This window comes from Schistocerca piceifrons, chromosome 6 (assembly GCF_021461385.2).
Source record: "Schistocerca piceifrons isolate TAMUIC-IGC-003096 chromosome 6, iqSchPice1.1, whole genome shotgun sequence".
Taxonomy (NCBI): Eukaryota; Metazoa; Arthropoda; class Insecta; order Orthoptera; family Acrididae; genus Schistocerca; species Schistocerca piceifrons.
This window is the reverse complement of record NC_060143.1, coordinates 85,150,528-85,172,656: the sequence shown is the minus strand read 5'-3', so window position 1 is coordinate 85,172,656 and position 22,129 is coordinate 85,150,528. Positions and strand designations below refer to the sequence as shown.

Genomic DNA, 22,129 nt, shown 5'->3' with positions numbered 1-22,129 from the left:
TCCATGCGGAAGGCATGTAGTGACTAGTATGAAATCAAAACTAGTGCTTCACAGATCGTAGCCAAGATAACTTCAGCACCAAGGATACAAAATCGTGGAAATGTTCCACTTACAGTGTCGAGAACCAGACTATTCGATGCATACACACACTCATCGAAGTAACAACATATTGCACTCCAACGTAGGTATAACCTGGGTGTAAATACGTGAACCATTAATTGTAATCAGTACCAAACAGAACAATCTCTACAAGTAGGGGAAAGCAATTCAAGTAGCGTCAACATGTTGACATTAAACCTAAAAGGAAGCTACGTCATTCTAAACCGATGTAACAGTAACACGCGGTAAGAGGACGGAGAAACGGTCGTGCTTCGTTATTATGACGTGTAGGACGTCTAAGTAGATAACATGTTACAAGTAACTCACCATACTTGTTGACAGTAACCGTATGTGTCTATCACTAGTAGTCAGTGGTGAGATAGGCGTGTACCATGTGCAAGGCAGGTAGTAACTGATATGAAGTTAAAACTTGTGGTTCAAAGATCGTAACTAAGACGACTTCAGCACCAAAGATACAACATCGTTGAAGTAGTCTACTTATAGTATCGAGAATCAGAATATTCGATGCATATATACGAAATTTTTGCAGATACGACGCAAACTACTCCGAATCAACTTCTAACTTTTATCGAACATATATTCTGAAAGTAACCTTATCATTGGTTGACAAACGTAGGGAAACCTTTCATATGTATGAACCCGCAGTAAAAAGGACATACATTAATATCGAAAGTGATGAAGGATGGGATGGAACAGTTTTTTTTATCTACTTATTAAAATGTTGTCGTATAAAACACTTCGTCATATGTCTGATTGCAGAGCGCATAGATTGTGTATCGAAGTAGTCATAAATCTACATACAAGAAATATATTCGTCTTACTTGTTTATATTTGAAAGATGTACCAATAGTTCACAACTTCCTTTTTCCATGTATACAGCCAAGTAACCCTTCCTGTAACAAAATTACAGCAATAGGTGCAAGACTTCCTGGTTGAAAGATGTAAAATAATAAGTCATACAAGTAACATAAACCTAAAATGTGGGTTATGCGGGTTCTTAGTTACATAAGAGATTCCGAAAATTATCGAAAAATGCCTTATTCTTAGACTCAACCTGATCATTTAGAAGGGTCAGTGGTTCTTTCTGTAACGCAATATAAATTTCAATGTCTTCCAACAGGGTCATAGTCCCTCCTTTGTCTACAAAAGGCAGTGTTTTAAAATTCTTGTCAATACTTGTGACATGGTGGTCCTCGGTTAATAGATGTTGTTTCAATGTTGAATATTTTATAGTGTCCAATGCTGTGTGTTCGCGGTACCTTTCTTTAAAACTTCTTCCTGTCTGCCCTATATACAGGGTGGTCCATTGTTGATAGTGACCGGGCCAAATATCCCACGAAAGAAGCGTTAAACGAAAAACTACAAAGAACGAAACTGGTCTAGCCTGAAGAGGGAAACCAGATGGCGCTATGGTTGGTCTCTAGATGGCGTTGCCATAGGTCAAACGGATATCAACTGCGTTTTTCTTTTAAGTAGGAATCCCCATTTTTTATCACATATTTGCGTAGTACGTAAAGAAATATGAATGTTTTAGTTGGACCACCTTTTTCGCTTTGTGATAGATGGCGCTGTGATAATCACAAACATATGGCTCACAATTTTAGATGAACAGCTGGAAACAGGTAGGTTTATTAAATTAAAATACAGAACGTAGGTACGCTTGAACATTTTATCTCAGTTTTTCCAATGTGATAGTCTACATGTACCTTTGTGAACTTATCATTTCTGAGAACGCATGCTGTTACAGCGTGATTACCTGTAAATACCACATTAATGCAATAAATGCTCAAAATTATGTCCGTCAACCTCAATGCATTTGGCAACACATGGAACGACATTCCTCTTAACAGCGAGTAGTTCGCCTTCCGTAATGTTCGGACATGCATTGACAATGCGCTGACGCATATTGTCAGGCATTGTCGGTGGATCACGATAGCAAATATCCTTCAACCTTCCCCACAGAAAGAAATCCGGAGACGTCAGATCCGGTGAATGTGCGGGCCATGGTATGGTGCTTCGACGACCAATCCATCTGTCATGAAATAGGCTATTCAATACCGCTTCACCCGCATACAAGCTATGTGCCGCACATCCATCATGTTGGAAGTACATCGCCATTCTGTCATGCAGTGAAACTTCTTGTAGTAACATCGGTAGAACATTACGTAGGAAATCAGCATACATTCCACCATTTAGATTGCCATCGATAAAATGGGGGCCAGTTATCCTTCCTCCCATAATGCCGCACCATAAATTAACCCACCAAGGTCTCTGATGTTCCATTTGTCGCAGCCATCATGGATTTTCCGTTGCCCAATAGTGCACATTATGCCGGTTTACGTTACCGTTGTTGGTAAATGACGCTTCGTCGCTAAATAGAACGCGTCCAAAAAAATCTGTCATCGTACCGTAATTATTCTTGTGCCCAGTGGCAGAACTGTACACGACGTTCAAAGTCGTCGCCATGCAATTCCTGGTGCATAGAAATATGGTATGGGTGCATTCGATGTTGATGTAGCATTCACAACACCGACGTTTTTGAGATTGCCGATTCTCGAGCAATTTGTCTGCTACTGATGTGCGGATTAACTGCGACAGCAGCTTAAACACCTACATGGGCATCATCATTTGTTGCTGGTCGTGGTTGACATTTCACATGTGGCTGAACACTTCCTGTTCCCTTAAATAACGTAACTATGCTGCGAACGGTCCGGATACTTGAATGATGTCGTCCAGGATACCGAGCAGCATACATAGCACACGCCCGTTGGGCATTTTGATCACAATAACCATACATCAACACGATATCGATCTTTTCCGCAATTGGTAAATAGTCCATTGTAATACGGGTAATGTATCAAGAAGCAAATAAAGTCCGCATTGGCGGATTGTTACGTGATACCACGTACTTACACGTTTGTGGCTATCACAGCGCCATCTATCACAAAGCGAAAAAAGTGGTCCAACAAAAACATTCATATTTCTTTGCGTACTATACGAATATGTTGTAAAAAGTGGGGGTTACTATTTAAAAAAAAACCAGCTGATATCCGTTTGACCTATGCCAGCGCCATCTAGCGGGCCAACCATAGCGCCATATGGTTTCCCCCCCCCCCCCCTTTCAAGCTAGACTAGTTTCGTTCTTTGTAGTTTTTTCGTTTGATGCTTATTTCGTGAGATATTTGGTCTGGTCACTATCAATGAACCAACATGTATATGCATTCACAATCGTCAGAGGTAATCTTACAAATCCCTGATTTTTGGAGCGGTTCGATTTCTTCAACCGAATGTGTAAGTAATCTAGATAGTCTGTGTCTGTTTCTAAAACTTATTTGAATGCCGATTTTGTTGAAGGATCGTGCAATGTTATGAGAAATTGGGCCAATGAAGTTCATACTGGCGTATAGTTCCTTTTTCTTTGTGATAAGTTCGAGGGTTATTTCTTTCAAGTGATGAGAATTTTTATTTATAATCTTGGAGTGAATGCTGTCAACTATTTCGGGTCTGCAACCATTATTATAAGCAATGTCTTTAAGAATGTGTTTTTCATGTTCAATATGTTCTAGCTCTAAGGGAATTTTTACTAGTCTGCTAATGGCACTATAGGAGAAGGACATCTTATATTTGTCATGGTGTGCAAAACTGTGTGGTATGATTGCATCTGTCGTAGTCGGTTTCCTGTAAATTGCTAACTTGTAGTTTCCTTCATCGTTCATTAATGTAATGTCAAGATAGTTAATTCTTCTGTTCTGTTCTTTTTCATGTCTGAACTGTATGTTGTGGTATAATCCATTGAACGTTTCAATAATCCTGTCTAGATTTTTACCCTTATCTCTATGTAATAATAGAGTGTTATCTACATAGCGGTAATAGTATAGAATAATCTGTATTATCTCTCGTTGCTTCATGAATAACTCAGTTTCGAGATAATTAATGAAAATGTTTGCAGTGTTCCTGACAAGCAGCATCCCATGGATAACCCATCTAACTGTTTGAATATTTCTCCAATGAAAGAGAAGTAATTGTAAGACGGTACTATTTCTACTAATCTCAGGAACTCATCAATTTCTGCTATCGACATACATTTATGTTTCATAAAATTTCTCCTGATAAGTAAAAGTACCTCTTTTACATGGACATTAGTACATAACTTAACAACATCTAGTGACACCCACTTGTAACCTCCAGGTATTCGGATCTGTTTAACCTTATCTACTAGGTCATATGTATTCATTACAGAAAATTTTTGTTCAAAGATATAGTTTTTGGTTAAAATATTATTTAGTTTATTAGCTAAGTTTATATGCCGGGCAATCTATATAGTTAACAATAAGTCTTATGGGCATATTTAATTTATGTATCTTAGGTTGTGCCCATAAACATGGGGCGTGTGGGTTCATTACCTCTAAAGACCTACTAGTTTTTTCGTGAAATAAAAGTGAAGTTGTCTTCAATGCTTCCTTAACCTGTTTCGCAAACCATTTAGTGGGGTCATGATTGAGTCGTATAATGTTATTACTTTCAAAAAATTTCTTAACTTTATTGTAATGTTCACTTATTTTTAATATTACTAAGTATTTCCCTTATCAGCTCTAACAACCAAGGCCTCATGTTCTTTTAATTTACGATTAATGTTATAGATTAGTTTGTTATCTGCATTGGTCATTATTCATTTTTCTACTATTGGAGAGCTGTTTGCTAATGGATTCAGCTATTTTACTCGTTAAAAGGTTCTGTTGTGCTTTATTAACCTTAGCTTAGTTAAGAGTTCTCTTAACTTCAACCAGAAGGGTTTTGATATCTTTTGAGTGTATTTTCTTATTGATTGCATATTTATTGCCATTCTGTAACAGACGTAGTTCTTCATTACTAAAAATAATATCACTGTCATTAACTACTCTGTCACAAAAGATATGTCCACTATGTATATATTCTGGTTTATGCAGTTCACCCTTCTTACGTTTTAACATATAAAGCTTCTTTTTATGGCTATTTTCAATAATAATCTTAGTATTATTAACTGTTTCGATAATACACATCATAGCCCTATCGAATTGCTCAGTACTCAAGACTGTACTTAATTTCAAGTAATCAATGTTCACACAGTAGGTGATATTTATGGTACAATTTTCTGAGTTCTAATCTCATCCATAGTTTTTCACTGTTTATTTTCACTTTGTGTCCTATTACACTACGTGTACTTATCTTCACCTCCGTATAGCTTGGAGTCACGACTTCCGCCGTACATCGTTTGTTGTATGCGATGACTACTGTTGTCTTCATCAGCTTGATGTTACTGGCTGAGAACTTGCGGATTAGTCCCATCCCCTGGAAAGACATACTCAGTCTTTGTATATCCATAGTTGAAACGGACGACTTGGGACGTCAGTTAGTATAATATATGTTAAAAAATGACGAAATTCCTCCAGCTGTATTAAGGTGTTGGTTTTACTAGCAGCTAGTTTCGATGTTGTTATATCATCATCTTCAGGATCTAAATACAACATATCATACATAAACAACCAATGCAACAACAGTAACTTATGAGTTATTATGCAAAACAATTCTATTATAACCATATTACATAATGGATAATTTTAGTGGTTCTAATTATATATTTGGTCATTTCCGTTAAAATGCCATCACTCTGGACATTAGCCATTTACATGGTATCACTAAATACAAATGAAGCTGTATATGCACAATCGTTCTATTATAGGTATTAAAAAACGGGAGTATATAAAAGCTTAAGTGACAAGCCGTTATTCAAATGGATAATAATACAGTGTAGGTGTGGAAAATTGTAATTTCTTATAAATAATGAACTATAAAAAAAGGTGAACGTACGCATTGCCAATTAAGATAGTAGTTCACGTGTTTATATCCGCTTACACTTACTATAGAGTTCAATATGTTGTCACTTCGATGAGTAACTTGCCCTCCTTAGACAGATTTTATACTTAGTAAATTATCAACTTCCGTTATTACAGTCAGTTTATCTTAATCAGTAAATTGATCTTACAGTCAAAATAATTGTTCTTCCAACTTTCATGCTCGTTTCTTGTTAATCAGTGGGTACCCGATATGCTTTAACTACCAATGCTATACAACAACTGAATTATAAAGATAAGTAAAATGAATGAGTCCCCACGTTGTAGTTGTGATTGGTCCAGTAGATCATTTGCCCATAGTAAACAGAGTTTAAGCGCATCATTGATCGTAATTAACTAGAATTGACACTCGACGAGATCACGTACTTAGTACAACAGTTACACATCGTGTATTTTACTGAGTGGCTGTGGTTGTGTGTATTTATTAGAGGAACAACAAATAGGTTACATATATGACCGTTTATTTCAACTGACATTACCTAGATTGCTTCTATTTAGAGCATTATCATGTACCTGATCGTGATTTTGACCATGTAAACTTACTGGAATTGCTTATTTTAGACCCTGGTCATAGCCTTCGATGAGACACCGACATAGAAATTATTTCAGCAACGTGTTAACTTATACTTTTATTAGAATGATTAGTTTTTTAAATTGATTAGTATGTATTTTACACTAGTGACTACCTTGTATCACACCATTTTTTCGGTACCTTACCATTTCTTTCGTGGTGTCAGGAACGAAGCTGTCTAAGTCAATTACGCCCCTGTTACTTTAGTATGACTACAGTACAGAATTTTGCAAACATAACTCTAGTCCACATTACCCACCGTTCGATACTAGTAAACAATGAAGTTTACCTAACATAAGTCTGATTGGCAATGCGTATGTTCTTCTTCTTTTATACTTCATTATTTATAAAAAAATTAAAATGTTCCACGCCTATATTATTATCCATTAGAATAACGGTATTGTAATCTTCTCTGCTTTCAGGTCTGCATAAAAGACTAATGTGGACAGTAGCTGCAAATAGGAAGGAGTGGGTATATTACAGGCTCTTTCAAGTAGCCTCGGTATTTGTACTTCTCACTATGCTTAATTTTTTCTATGTTGACCTCCAGTTCATTTGGCGTTATTTTATGTTTGTTACTAAGAGGGTCTTCTGAAAGCAGATTTGAAGCTCAACCTTCGCTTTCTGTGTCTTCGGCTGCTTAAGCTGCTTTGCTGCCGTATCTATGGAAACTGGAAAGATCACAAGGTTATTTATAAAGGCCAGACAGTCGATTGTAAGATTCGGTGCTCACCCTGAATTGATCATTTCTTTCCACCATTCTCAGATGACCTTTCCCAACAAACAGCTGAATATCAGAGACGGTACATGACGTTACTGAATGTGTAAGACGTTTTGGCCTAAATAAAATGTAAGTGCGGACCTTCAGCTGTACCTTGTGATACAGTGAAGCCTATTACATATTATGAAATCCCAGACACCGATGGGTATCTATAACTTCATTTATAAGTAAAATAAAAGCGTTGTAAAAATAGATCTTTATAGCTTGTGAACAGCCACTTTGTTGAATACAAATTTATCAATTGTGTAGTGAAATTAACATAAATATTCTAATTTTTATAAAGTAGTTGCATAAATGTTTACACAACTTTTGTAATATTTTGACGGAACATATCGTTGAATGTCTGTGTAAGTGACTGAAATCTTTGGATTGCATCTACATTATCTCCAGTCTTATTACTCTCCATAGGCCGGAAAGAGCAGCTGTATATGGGAGTCTTGTGAAATAATTTGTGAGAAACAGACACTTTTTGTGCGGACGTAAGGAACATTGGGAACTTTGAAGCTCATATACAACGTGAACCAGTTATATGAGTGATTAAGAAAACACGAGATACAATGAAGACACTGATTTCACTTTTTACCGAGTAATTAAGAGAATTGCAAATATAATGAAGAAATGTTCTTATTTGGTACTTAGTGAGTCCTCGAACTGTACAGTCTTGGAAATACTACAATTTCTTCATATACTCAAGTCCTGCAGAGATTTCTAGGCTCCTCATACGAGCCAGCGAAGCCGACACTGAGTGAATTAGGGATGCACAATGTTAATGGCTTAGGACTGTACACACATCTCTTCAGTTTCATCCACAAACGACCAACATTCGTGTACTGGATGAGTCAGTGTATAAATATTATTGAAAGCGTGAAAGCGCTGAAAAAATGCTCCGATCAGAGCACAAAAAAGGCGAATATCCTTCTCCGAATGAAGACTGGTGCCTCATTATATGTTCTTCAGCACCTTTAAAAATTATCCGAGAAATGTTGGCATGCGAACATACTAGGGTAATTTTTAACGTACAAGTCTCCTCTGACACCCAACTGTAACACGCTCACACCCGTGAGTCCATCGCTGTAAGTCGCCCACACTTGTCCACTGCACTTGTCCATTCTCATTCAGTCATTCGGCCCAACTCGCACTGATCATCTCTTTCTGTTGCTCTGACTGTCACTGTCCCCTGTTTCACGGCCACTGTCCCCTTCGATCTGTCTTACTACTACTTTCTCCTGTCAGTGTCGCTGCCTGCCTCTTGCTGTGTCTTAACGCTACTATATTATTCACTCGTTACCACTGCTGCTGTGTCTCTTCTCGCTCTCACCATCTCGCCCTTCGTCGTTCACATTGTTATATACTCTCTCATTATTTTCGAAAACGATAAGATGGCGCTTCTAGATAAATGCCTAGAGAGTTTGCCGTTAGAGTTCCGGACCGAGATCTTAGGAATATATCATAACTATTTCAGCCATATGCTATGCATTCTTGGAATAAGCGGCTCCGTTTGATACAAAGAAATGACAAAAAACCTTTTTTTGGAGCTTTCTAAGGAAACGCCCATGCACCCATGAACTATTGGTGCTTCCTCATCTCTCTTAATACCGACTGTAGACCACATCAAACTCTAAGGCGATCCTTCTATTGGATACACAAATGGTCCCTAGCCCATGGGCTGTACAAAACACTTACATGAAATTGGAAAATTGGAAATTTGTGGTAAGGTCTTATGGGACCAAACTGCTGAGGCCATCGTTCCCTAAGCTTACATACTACTTAATCTAGCTTAAACTAACTTACGCTAAGGACAACATACACTTTAACGAAATCGGTCGTAATGAATGGGATTGATTTGAAATTTCGTTAAAGAAGAATAATAAAATTTATCTGTTGTTTTTAAGTTAATTTTCTTTCGTGCGAACTTTGTTGTAGAACCACTCTCTTATTTTCGTGTGGTAATAAAAAATTTTTACTTACTTAATTATTACGTACATTTAAAGAAAAAATAATATTTACGTGAACTCATATGAACTGGTTAAGAATATTAGGTTGAGAATTGGGTCCTTTAAATCATTCGGCCTTGGCATACACTTTCCTGATGCAGTGGATTTTTTGTTAAATATTTTTACTGAATTTTATTCCGGCACTAGCCATAGAATACAAGATTACCTCTATTAGCAGAAAATGTTTTAATTATTGCCAAGCCGACATTTATCACTGATCAAACCTACTTCATTACACATTTAAGATATTTTGAAAGAACCAAACTGTTTAAATTTCAATGTTAACTAACATTAGCTATCCGCCTACGAATGCACAAACGTATAATTAATTCAAATTTTATCAGCCACAGGATCACTGAAAAGGAAGAACAATTTCTTAATTCACCATTGATTTTTATGCATCTGTTCCCGATTTACGGGTTTGCTATTGTTGGTCGCGGCACAGCCCAGCAACACCGCTAAAAAATGCTGAAAAATTCTTAAAGAAATTTTATAGATGACGTGGGCAAGCTAATTTACATAAATAATTCACACTTTTGATAAACTCTAATATATTTAGATCAAACAACAATACAACTCACATTAATTCGTAACGCATCGTCTAATGGCGGCTAAGTCCAGACAGAGACAAAAGAAGTCTACCCATTCGTAAAAAACTCTTTCACAGTGTCCTACCGCAATGACTTCTGAACAGAGAAGACCAAAGAATACATAATGCATTGTGCTTAAATAGTATTGCTGACTATTAACATTTCTTTGCAAATTGACGATATTATTCTCTTCTGGCAACATATCTCTGCTATCGCAAATACTGACACATTTTACAATCACATAATAAATACAGAAAAAAATTCCTATCCTAAATACAGACAAATATTACAACAAAAAATATAAGGAGAATAACAAATGTCTTTTACACCACATTCAGTAATATTTTTGTTCAATAATTACGATATATACAAATTGCCCAGAGCGGCGTATATGGTACAAATAAACTCTTTTTTTTTTTTTAATAACGTGAGTTTGCCAGGGAACGTTACATTGCCCCCTGGCAGCATTTGGCAAAGAGTTTTTACACTTTGACACAATGGTGCCAGTAACGTTCTTTACACTTGTATATTTTACGGAATGGCTCTTTTATTTAGTCCCAGGATTATATAAGTTCATGGCTCCCCCATTTGGGCGTAGGCAAACAGGAAACCTGGGCAAAACTGTGCCGGAGCCCAGCCATCCCAGTTGGTTCATGGTCATTTGAATTAAATGCAGTTATTCATTTGAATTAAATTCAGTTCGTCACAAACGGTTACACAATTACACAATATCACAGTCACATACAGTTCGACTGAAGTTTTTTTGTGTGTGATACTATTATTCGTGTGATACACTACAAGGTCACTTGTCCTACGTAGTAAATGATCAATGTTTATCGAAATGAAGTCATTGACATGTTATTCAGTTTATGTGAACATAAAAAAAAATCAATAATGCTGTATTTGGTGAGCGGTGCGGAGTGATTGTTGAGCGGCGCACGGCGCGGCGCGCTGACTCCGTGTAGGTCACCGCCCCCGGCGTTGACAGCTACGGCGCGGAGGGGCGTGGCTGTCTGTCTGGTCTGCTACGGGCTGCTGCGGCCGCTGCATAGCTGATGTAGCCGGATGCGCGTTGGATATCCGCTCGCCCGTGCGACGTTTTCTTGCAGTGCTCCAGGAAACATGCAACAAGTTCAGAAACAGTGTACTACCCTTATAGGCATTTTTCCTGCTGTGGGAAAGAACGCACACAGTTAGCGGCAGTTATTACTCAGTAGGCCTTCCCTAGTCTGGTTTGCACAATGTTTCTTTGTCACAGTAACACGTTTTATGGGCATACAATATTTTTCACCATGTCATGACTTGTCATTAGTCACACGCGAGTTTTCACCTTAGGACAAAATGTATCTTCGTAGTCAATGCGCTTTCCTAGCGTCCCTTGACACACAAAGAGTTAAAGTTTGACACTAGCTTGATCCACCGTCCGTTATCGGTTCACTGTTCGTGTCGTGCTAGTTCCTTGTCCACTTGCACACACGGCGATGATACAGTTTTTTATCACTTATACACAACTATTCCGTGACGTATTGCTGCAGGTTTAACAGTCACTGTCTGTCTCTGCCGCACAATACTGCACTTTTGTTTAAGTTCCTTTATTTTTATTTACAATGTCCGCTGTGCAATTTTTTTTTTTTTTTTTTGTAATAGCACATTCGTAACTCTTTACCAAGGTGTGATATTTGCGTACATGGTAACAAAATATTAAAATTTGGTATTAGTTTGCCCAAAAGTCATCTATATTCGTGTTCGAGTAGATTTTATTTGTGCATTCCAGCCGGATTCAGGCATATTGTTCAATAACTCCTTTGAACTCATGTCACACTTTACTATCAACGTCCTACGTAACTACAGTGTAGTCTCTGTAGGCAAAAATTGACTTGGACTGTATCTGGCTAGCTCTTTTTTACTGTTTGAATCTGCACATGCTTCAATTGAAGCTTCTTTGTGCGTAACTTTGCATTACATAAATTTGCAACAAGTTTGCCTCCCGTGGTGCCCTCGGGTCACTACTGGGTGCATTATTTTCTCTAATAACATTGGTTAGATAATAAAGTTCTCAGGGCCTCATATTATTGATATTATTCTGGGTTCGAATCTGTCAATCTGACAGCTACACATATATACATACATACACATAATAGAGAAGATTGTGCCAAGAAATATTTCAAATTTGGGCACATAGAAAATTATGTAGTACACTAACTAATCATTACTAAAATGTTCTTTTTGATTGAACTCTGTCACAGCTTAACACTACAAATAATTGCACTAATCAGATTATCTGTGCAAACATTTAGAGCATGTTCTAGATAACACAAATTAAAAGAGTACATAACACAAATATCCATACACATGAGAAAGTCAATCATATTCTTATAACTAAACACTTCTACACTAGTATATTATCTCTAAAGATCACACATCATTAATGTTCATTATTTACAAAAGAATGGTGTCCACATAGGACTATTAGTCTTTTACTGTAGGAATGCTTTTACATCCTTACGCGGATACAGTCCCCGTACTCTCCCTGAGTGGGGATCTGCTAAGAGATAGCTACACTCATGTGGCACACTTACTACTCTAAAAGGTCCATTGTACACCAATTGCCACTTGATATTCTGTTTCAAGGATGCCGAGGACTTAGGATGATTGCGTAAGAGTACCAAGTCCCCAACACTAAATTTTTGGTTATTCGTCACATGTCGATTATATTTTTCTTTCCTTTTCTGAGCGCACCTGGTAAGGTTGCACCCTGCTTTTCTTATCTTCTCTTCCTTAGGCTCAGGAATGACTGGGACCTTAGGCAAAGGTGCCAGCCACTCATTCAAAACTCTATTATTATTCATTATAATCTCGTTTGGTGGATACCCCGTAGAAGCATGCGGGGTTGCGTTGTGAACTTCTACAAACTTAGGTATCAGATCTGGCCATCTTGTGTGTTTATATGCAATGTATAACCTGAAAAATTTATTTAACTCTCCAAATGTTCTCTCTACTAAACTTGCTTGTGGGTGAAAACGGGAAATTAGTATATGCTTTATATCTTGTTCATGTAAATAGTTTTTCCAGGTATGGCCTGTAAAATAGGAAGCATTATCCGATATTATCGCTTCAGGCTTACCCACTTGTGTAAAATATTCCTTCCCTAACCATTTAACTATTCCACGAGCAGTGGCTGATTTAAGGCAGTATATTTTTAAATATTTAGAGAAAAGGTCATACACCGCTAAAATGTACTTCAATCCACCCCTGGCTCGTGGGTAGGGTCCTGCTATGTCTATAGATACTAACTGAAGTGGTCGATGAGGCACTATAGGATGCAGTTCAGACCTTGTGGACTTATTTTGAAACTTAGCTTTTTGGCACAGAGGACAAGTCCTGATAATGGTGCGAGTCTGCTGGCTTATCCCCTTAAAATAACAGAATTTGGACAAAATCCTTATTGTCTTGCCTATCCCAGCGTGACCCCATGCTAAATGCGTGTGCCACACTACAGCTGGGATAGCCTGTTGTGGTATACACACGACTCCATGGTCATTTGACACACCTGTTTTATAATACAGAATATTATCTACTATTTTGAAATTCTGAACACTTTTAAGATTGGTTCCTTCTTTAATTTTACTAATGATATCTCGCCAAATCGGATCAGTTTCCTGCAATATGGACATATTTTTACACATATGTAAAAAGTCCCTCCTATGTACCTTATCTTGTACTAATAGTATTCGATATTCCTCCGATTGTCCCAAAATATTTGACATTGAGGATTGCCCTAGTGGAAGCCTCGACAAGGCGTCTGCTACAACATTATCTTGTCATTTAAGGTACATGATTTTAATTTTATATTCCTGTAATGCTAACCTCCATCTTAGCAAGCGGGTATGGTATAATTTGCAAGTCATTAAATAGCTCAAAGCCTGGTGGTCACTGAATACTTTGACTTCTTTACCATAGATGTAATAGTTAAATTTCTTTACCGCCCAAACCACTGCAAGAGCCTCTAATTCGGTAGCGGAATATGCTCTCTCGCAGCTGTTTAGTGTGCGGCTGGCAAATCCGATTACATTGATTGTTGTGGGGTCGTTGCTCCTGTCCCACTGAAATAAACACGCGCCCAGACCGTATGAACACGAATCTGTCGCTATACGAAAATCTTTTGTCATGTCTGGGTGTCGCAGTATGTTGGCGTTCACCAAGGCATTTTTGATAGCGTCAAATGCGCGTTGACATTCTTCTGTCCACACCCAGTGCGCATTTTTACGCAACAGGCTCAATAAAGATTCGTTATTCATTAATTGGTTTGGAACAAACCGTCTAAAAAAAGATGCTAGACCTATAAATGCTTTGAGCTGTTTCTTAGTTCTCGGACTAGGAAACCCACGAATTACATCAAGTTTTTTGCTGTCAGGCTTGATGCCTTGTGGTGTTATTATGTGACCTAGAAATTTAATCTGATTACGTCCAAATTTGGATTTATCAAGATTCGCTGTTACTCCCGCTTGCTTAAACCTTTCTAAGACTTTACTCAGTAGTTCTACGTGCTCCTCCCAGGTGGCAGTGGCAATCACTAGATCGTCTACATACACTGTTACACTTTGCAGCAAATCCGGACCTAAAACCGCGTCGAGGGCTGTTATAAAAACTCCTGCACTTACATTTAGGCCGAAATGTAGTACCCTAAATTGGTAGCTCCTTCCCCCAAATATAAATGCAGTATATTTCCTCGACTCGGGTGTGAGCAGGATTTGCCAGAAAGAACTTCTCATATCAATAGATGTCAAATATTGCACTCCATGAAATTTTTGAATTTGCTCATCAAGATTTTCCGGTTGAGTCCTAACAGGTACAATAATTTCATTTATGTCTCTCGCATCTAGTACTAACCGTACCTGTCCGTCTGCTTTTGCTACCGCCACCAAAGGACTACTATAAGGGGACAAAGACGGTTCTATTATTCCCCACTCGATCAGTTTTCTTATTTCTTTAGCTACTATTTCCTTCTTGGACCAAGGAATGGAGTATGAGGCTCGACAGTAAGTTTTGTGAGGCTTTACCTCGATATTGTACTGATATCCCTTAACAATTCCTGGTCGTTCTGAAAATACATCTGCATAATTAGATAATAACTGTACCAAATCCTGCTGTTGCATAGAGTTCAAATTTTCGGACTGTGATACTTTGTTCACAAGTGCGTCCACATTTGCTTTTAATTGATCATCTTGTACGTCAGGATAATAGAGATTCTGACCTAGACAATGATTGTCTAAATGTAGTATCCACTGATTCCTACACCTTATGTTAATAGCGTTACAATTAGGTACAGGTACCTCTTCAGATCTGAGCATGGACAATTCTATTCTCCTACCAGCATTCATCAAGCTTAATTTTCCCCGAGAAAGGTCGATTATTGCGTCCCTTTCTCTTAAAAAATCTACCCCCAAAATGCAGGCTACCTTTAAACCCTTTACTACCAGGAATGAGCACGCTATGGCTTCATCCCCTACATACATCTCTACTCGCACTTGGAGTTTAATTATTTGTCGCTGTGCACTTATGGCTCCAGTGACTTTACAATTATTCACGGGAAAAGTCAGCATACGCCTTTCCTTCCCCAGTACTTTGAATAAGTCCATACTCATAACACTGACAGTAGCACCTGTATCTACGACCGCTTGCACATCAATATTGTTAATTTTGATCTCTATTATCGCTTGTACTTTGTCTTTGTGCTCCTTTATGCACGTGGATGGTTCAGTTATTAATTCATCTCCCATCTGTACCCCGTCATTATACCTAAGGATACAGATTTTGTTCGGTGTTTTGTTCTGTGTCGGGCTGCTCTCACTCCAAACCTCAGCCGACGATGGAGAGCGTATCTCGGCTGCATCTAGTTTGTTGAATTATTGCTAGTGGATGGGCGTGGCTGCTCTGTGTCACTGACCTCCACTATGTGCACGTTGTGTTGCGTCGGCCGCCACGGTTGCGCAATTGGCGCATTTTGTGGTGGCGGTCGGTTATTGTCATATCTATCACTGTTTTGCCGGTCCGGACTGGGCCTCTGGTTCTGCGGCCAAGTTCGGTTTGCATCATTATAAGTATTAGTGTTGCTCGGCCCCCTGGCATTTTTCCATCTATTATTGCTTGGTGGGCCTGTCTCATACCGGTCATCGAACCTCCTTTTCCGGTCATTATTCACCGGCGGACTATTGCCGTTCCGGTCTCTACCTCTATTTCCGTTTTGTGCATACTCCTGTCTCCTATCATTACCTCCGCCGTTTCCATTACTTGGTGGAGGCGTGTTATTTCTACCATTTCTATAACCATTTCCGTTACTTCTAGCCTGTTCAGAGGCTGCCTTAACGTCCTCCTGAATCAGGTCAATTGAGTCCAGAACAGACAAGAAATGTTCCATATCATTTTCAGGCACGTGTATAAGTTTTTCCTTTACATGTATCGGCAAGTGTGATTTCAAAAGCCTGATCAAATCCCGGGATGAAATCTGTTCGTCCCAGTAACGGGTCTTATTAATGTACTTCTCGAAATATTTTCGCAAATTGCCTAGTCGTGGAAAATACGGCTCTGGATTATATACCTCCTTCCGTAATCTCTCCTGGATACATGTTGACCAATATTTGGCCAAGAATGCTTTTTCAAATTGCTCATATGTATCACAACTGTCAGCTGCTTCGGTTGCCCATAATGCAGCATCTCCTTGTATGTAAGACATAACGAACTGTATTTTCTGGGTATGACTCCAAACGCTAGGCAAAATGTTTCTAAATCCCTTGATAAACACTACAGGGTGAACAGATTTCTTCTCCGTTGTAAAGATCTGAAACTGTCGGTTCCTAATCAAGCTTTCTTCAATCACTACTTTGGAATGACATTTATTTGTTTCGCTTACATTGGTTGCCTGTTCTGTCTCGCAGTCGCAATTTTTTACTGCAGTATTTATATGCCTATCATTGTTGGACCTGGCTGGCGTGATATACGCCCGTGCCTCGTCATGCCGCAAGCTAAGCTCCATCTCGGCAAGACGACGGTCCACACTCCGCTGCCACGGCGGAATGTCTTTGTGCACTATCCTTTTTAGATCTTGCACATCCGCACTTGAGCCCACATCTCTGGCCTCAATTGCGGCGTGCACTTTCTGATCTATTTCTTTCATGACTTCATTTTCTACTTTGTGCACTTGTTCGATCACTTTGTTCTCAATTACTTGAGTTGTGTCAATTTCTAGTTGTTCGACCCTATTAGTCAGGACACTGATTTCCTCTACTATATTGGCGTTAGCCACTTGAACACTATCTACTCTTTCGCTTAATTCTTGCACCGTTTTGGGTATGGTTTCATATTTTTGTTTCAAACTAACAATCTCACTTTGCATAACTTCTAAAGTTTGCATCAACTGCAAGTCCCTCTCATGCAGGCGTCGGTCACGCTCTGCTTGTTTAGCATCACGTTCTCCATCGCGCTCTGCTTGTTTGGCAAATTCAGCTACCAATCTCTGGTCACGCTCTGCTTGTTCAGCATCACGTTCTCTATCGCGTTCTGCTTGCATACATGCAAATTCAGCTACCAATCTCTGGTCACGCTCTGCTTGTTCAGCATCACGTTCTCTATCGCGTTCTGCTTGTTTAGCATCACGTTCTCTATCGCGTTCTGCTTGTTTAGCATCACGTTCTCTATCACGTTCTGCTTGCACACGTACAAATTCAGCTTGGAAATTGAGCATGCGCTCGAACATAACTCTTAATGATTGCACTTCTGACACCTCACCACTCTCTGGTCCGTGTCCAGTGCTTGCGGATGGCACAGTATTTCCGCTATCAACTGAATCACTGGGTGGCAATGGCAACATTTCTTGTCCTTCTGCCCCCAGATTCTCACATTGTACTTCCTGAACTACGTCACTAACATTACTTTGTGTCCCACTTTCCAACTCGGTATCACTACTTACTGACTGTTGCTCATTATCCATGTTGATATCTTTCTGACTACGCAATCTAACCATAGTAAACAAAAGAAATAAAATCTGAACTAAATATCCTAACACTCAGGTTTCACTGACATAATCACACAAGAAATGGACATTAACTAATACACACTTACTATATACTACAATGACTAACTACCTAAATGTCCTGTTATTTTAAAACAAAGTACTAACAACAAGCACACCACTAATGATCCGAGAACACTGCACTGAGGCTACTTTACTACCCACAGGACAACTACACTGTAGCTTTACCTTTTGGTGATCTATCTTGGGTGCAGCTGCCCCCTGATATTGTGGTAGGTAATTAATTTTTCGAAATATTGAGCTCTCTTCTTCAGCTTGCCTCTGGGTACATAGTGTTCTCATGCAAAAAATCATACACAGGTATTACCACACAATATTGGTTATGCAATACATACAATACATAGAAAAATTATTAAATGTTCTGCAACAAAGTTCGACTATATTAATTCCCTAGTTATCTCACGGGTATTTAGTGGCCACTGCATATTCGAGCCCCACGTTGGGCGCCAATTTAACGAAATCGGTCGTAATGAATGGGATTGATTTGAAATTTCGTTAAAGAAGAATAATAAAATTTATCTGTTGTTTTTAAGTTAATTTTCTTTCGTGCGAACTTTGTTGTAGAACCACTCTCTTATTTTCGTGTGGTAATAAAAAATTTTTACTTACTTAATTATTACGTACATTTAAAGAAAAAATAATATTTACGTGAACTCATATGAACTGGTTAAGAATATTAGGTTGAGAATTGGGTCCTTTAAATCATTCGGCCTTGGCATACACTTTCCTGATGCAGTGGATTTTTTGTTAAATATTTTTACTGAATTTTATCCCGGCACTAGCCATAGAACACAAGATTACCTCTATTAGCAGAAAATGTTTTAATTATTGCCAAGCCGACATTTATCACTGATCAAACCTACTTCATTACACATTTAAGATATTTTGAAAGAACCAAACTGTTTAAATTTCAATGTTAACTAACATTAGCTATCCGCCTACGAATGCACAAACGTATAATTAATTCAAATTTTATCAGCCACAGGATCACTGAAAAGGAAGAACAATTTCTTAATTCACCATTGATTTTTATGCATCTGTTCCCGATTTACGGGTTTGCTATTGTTGGTCGCGGCACAGCCCAGCAACACCGCTAAAAAATGCTGAAAAATTCTTAAAGAAATTTTATAGATGACGTGGGCAAGCTAATTTACATAAATAATTCACACTTTTGATAAACTCTAATATATTTAGATCAAACAACAATACAACTCACATTAATTCGTAACGCATCGTCTAATGGCGGCTAAGTCCAGACAGAGACAAAAGAAGTCTACCCATTCGTAAAAAACTCTTTCACAGTGTCCTACCGCAATGACTTCTGAACAGAGAAGACCAAAGAATACATAATGCATTGTGCTTAAATAGTATTGCTGACTATTAACATTTCTTTGCAAATTGACGATATTATTCTCTTCTGGCAACATATCTCTGCTATCGCAAATACTGACACATTTTACAATCACATAATAAATACAGAAAAAAATTCCTATCCTAAATACAGACAAATATTACAACAAAAAATATAAGTAGAATAACAAATGTCTTTTACACCACATTCAGTAATATTTTTGTTCAATAATTACGATATATACAACTTGCCCAGAGCGGCGTATATGGTACAAATAAACTCCTTTTTTCTTTTTAATAACGTGAGTTTGCCAGGGAACGTTACAACACACCCATACCCGAGGGAGACATTTACTTGACCCTATCTTTCTATCACCAACAGAACCCGAGATATGAGCCCTGGGTTTTTAATTGCGGTGTTTTGGAACATACTAGGCAGGAAACGCATACCGACGGGCATGTTATAACGTGAAACGCTCAGCCCAGCAGTGAACAAATGGAAAAACTGACCGGTTAAAACGGATACTGAAATTATAGATCTGAATAACCAGTATTTTACGGTATTTGTTTGGTCTCAGTTATAATAGGCTTTTATTTTTTTCACTAATAACCAAATTAAAAGAAACGGTATATCAAATTGCCTGATCAGCGGTGCTGAAAACTTTTTGTTTTTAAATAAAATATTCTTTAGAAACGAGTAATGTTTATTTGTAAAATTTCCATTGCTTTGAAATATTGGGTTGTTACCAAAAAGTGGAAAAAGCGGTCAGAGCTACTATAAAAAAACATCGAGAAACAAACACGTGACATAAGAATGGTAAGAATAACTGAGACAATTATGTACTTCTATCATATGTATGGTGTCTGTTCTTTCGGAGATGTCCGAAAGAACAGACACCAAACTTATAATAGTAATAGCTAAGCATCGCCAGAATTTCATCATATCTTCAGTGTGGATGCATCTTAGGTCCAACCTCTTACAAGAATTATGTGAAATGCTATGAGCTACGACGAAAATAGACTCGGGTGGTACGGAAGTTGTGTGCGACAAGTTTAGGTCGGACTGGAAGCGCTCCCGGATAGCAGAAGCGATTAAGGCGATAGCTCGTGTAAAGTGGGAAAGGCAGGTTCGAGTCGCCATTGGGTTATTTCGGAGTCCTCATGCGGCTGACGTTCTCTTTCATCGTGAATAATATACCTGTTTCCATGGGGCGTGGCTTAATAGACAACGCACGTGCACGTGCAGTAAAACCCACACATGGTCTATCATTGCTTAGACAATAATTCTTTCACAGTTTATGATAAAAATAGGAAATAGCTCATCTTCTGCCTGTGTCTACATAATATGTCTTTATCTGCTTGTAGTCCTTTGAAATAGACAACTTACCACAAATAACAGAGTCCTTCAACTTTATTTTTCACATTTTAGCACTATTGGTAATGCCCAAATAGCGGTACGATTCTCGATTACGACATGATTTTATAGCGGGGTTTCATGAAAACTAGAATCAGTGGGAGACTTCAACCCTTTGTTACCTTCCGAGAAAAACGGCAAACCGTGAACGGTTTTACATTCCTATTTCATATTTTGATTCTATCTTGAAACGTATAATGCAAAAATTTGAGAGAGTTTTACGAGGGGCGTTTGAAAAGTCCGTGCAAAGTCCGAGAGATTGCACCACCAGCGCGTATCGAGGTTATGTTTAGTTAGTAGCATCTTTGGAAAGAACGCACACCAAGTTTCAGCCATATTGGTCTATTTCTTTGTGTTTGGCATTCGTGTCAATCAAGGTAGTCGAGTGATTGTCAAAAAATGGATGAAAAAGAATTTCGTGTGGTGATTACTTTATGGAAGGCAAAATGCCTAGGAGACTAAAGAGAAGCTCTATAAACATTACGATGACTCTGCACCTTCTGCTAGAACAATTTATAAGTGGTTTCAAAATTTTTGGAGTGGCCATATGGGCACAAGTGCTGCTCAATGTTCTGGACGCCCTGTGGAGGTTAGGACTACAGAAATCATTGATGAAATCCATGATATGACGATGGATGGCAGAAGAGTTAAGGTGTGTGAGATTGCTAGTGCTGTGGGCATCTAGAATGAACGGGTACATAATATTTTGCATAAACATTTGGACAAGAGAAAGCTGTCCGCGAGATGGGTTCCACGATTGCTCACGCTTGACCAAAAGCGGAATCGTGTGAAGTGTTGCAAGGATTGTTTGCAGCTGTTCACGATAAGCATCGCTTCGTCACTGTGGATGAAACATGGATACATTACTATACTCCTGAGAGCAAACAACAATCTAAACAGTAGGTTACCGAGGGAGAATCTGCACCAAAAAGCCAAATACCATTCCTTCGACCAGAAAGGTTATGGCGACTGTCTTTTGGGATTCGCAAGGGATAATCCTCATCGACTATCTGGAAAAGGGTAAAACTATTACAGGTGCATATTATTCATCGTTATGGGACCGTTCGAAAACCGAGTTGCAAGAAAAACGCTGCGACTGGATCGCAAATAAGTCCTTTTCCATCACGACAATGCATCAGCACACACCTCAGCAGTTTTGATTGCAAAATTAATGGAAATAGGATTACAACTCGTTTCACATTCCCCCTATTCTCCAGACTTGGCTTCCTTGGACTACTATTTGTCCCCCAATTTGAAGAAATGGGTGGCGGGACAAAGATTTTATTCAAACAAGGAGGTGATTGCAGCAACTAATAGCTATTTTGCAGA

General features: G+C 38.5%; 1 protein-coding gene across 1 annotated transcript in view; it reads right to left on the bottom strand.

Annotated features, from left to right (window-relative positions):
• Positions 1-17,934, bottom strand: part of LOC124803151 (stress response protein nst1-like) — an 86,962-nt gene extending 69,028 nt beyond the window's left edge. The window contains exon 1 of the mRNA XM_047264332.1: positions 17,064-17,934. Coding sequence (XP_047120288.1) covers positions 17,064-17,934 — 871 coding nt within the window. The remainder of the gene's footprint in view (positions 1-17,063) is intronic.
• Positions 17,935-22,129: the final 4,195 nt, after the last annotated feature.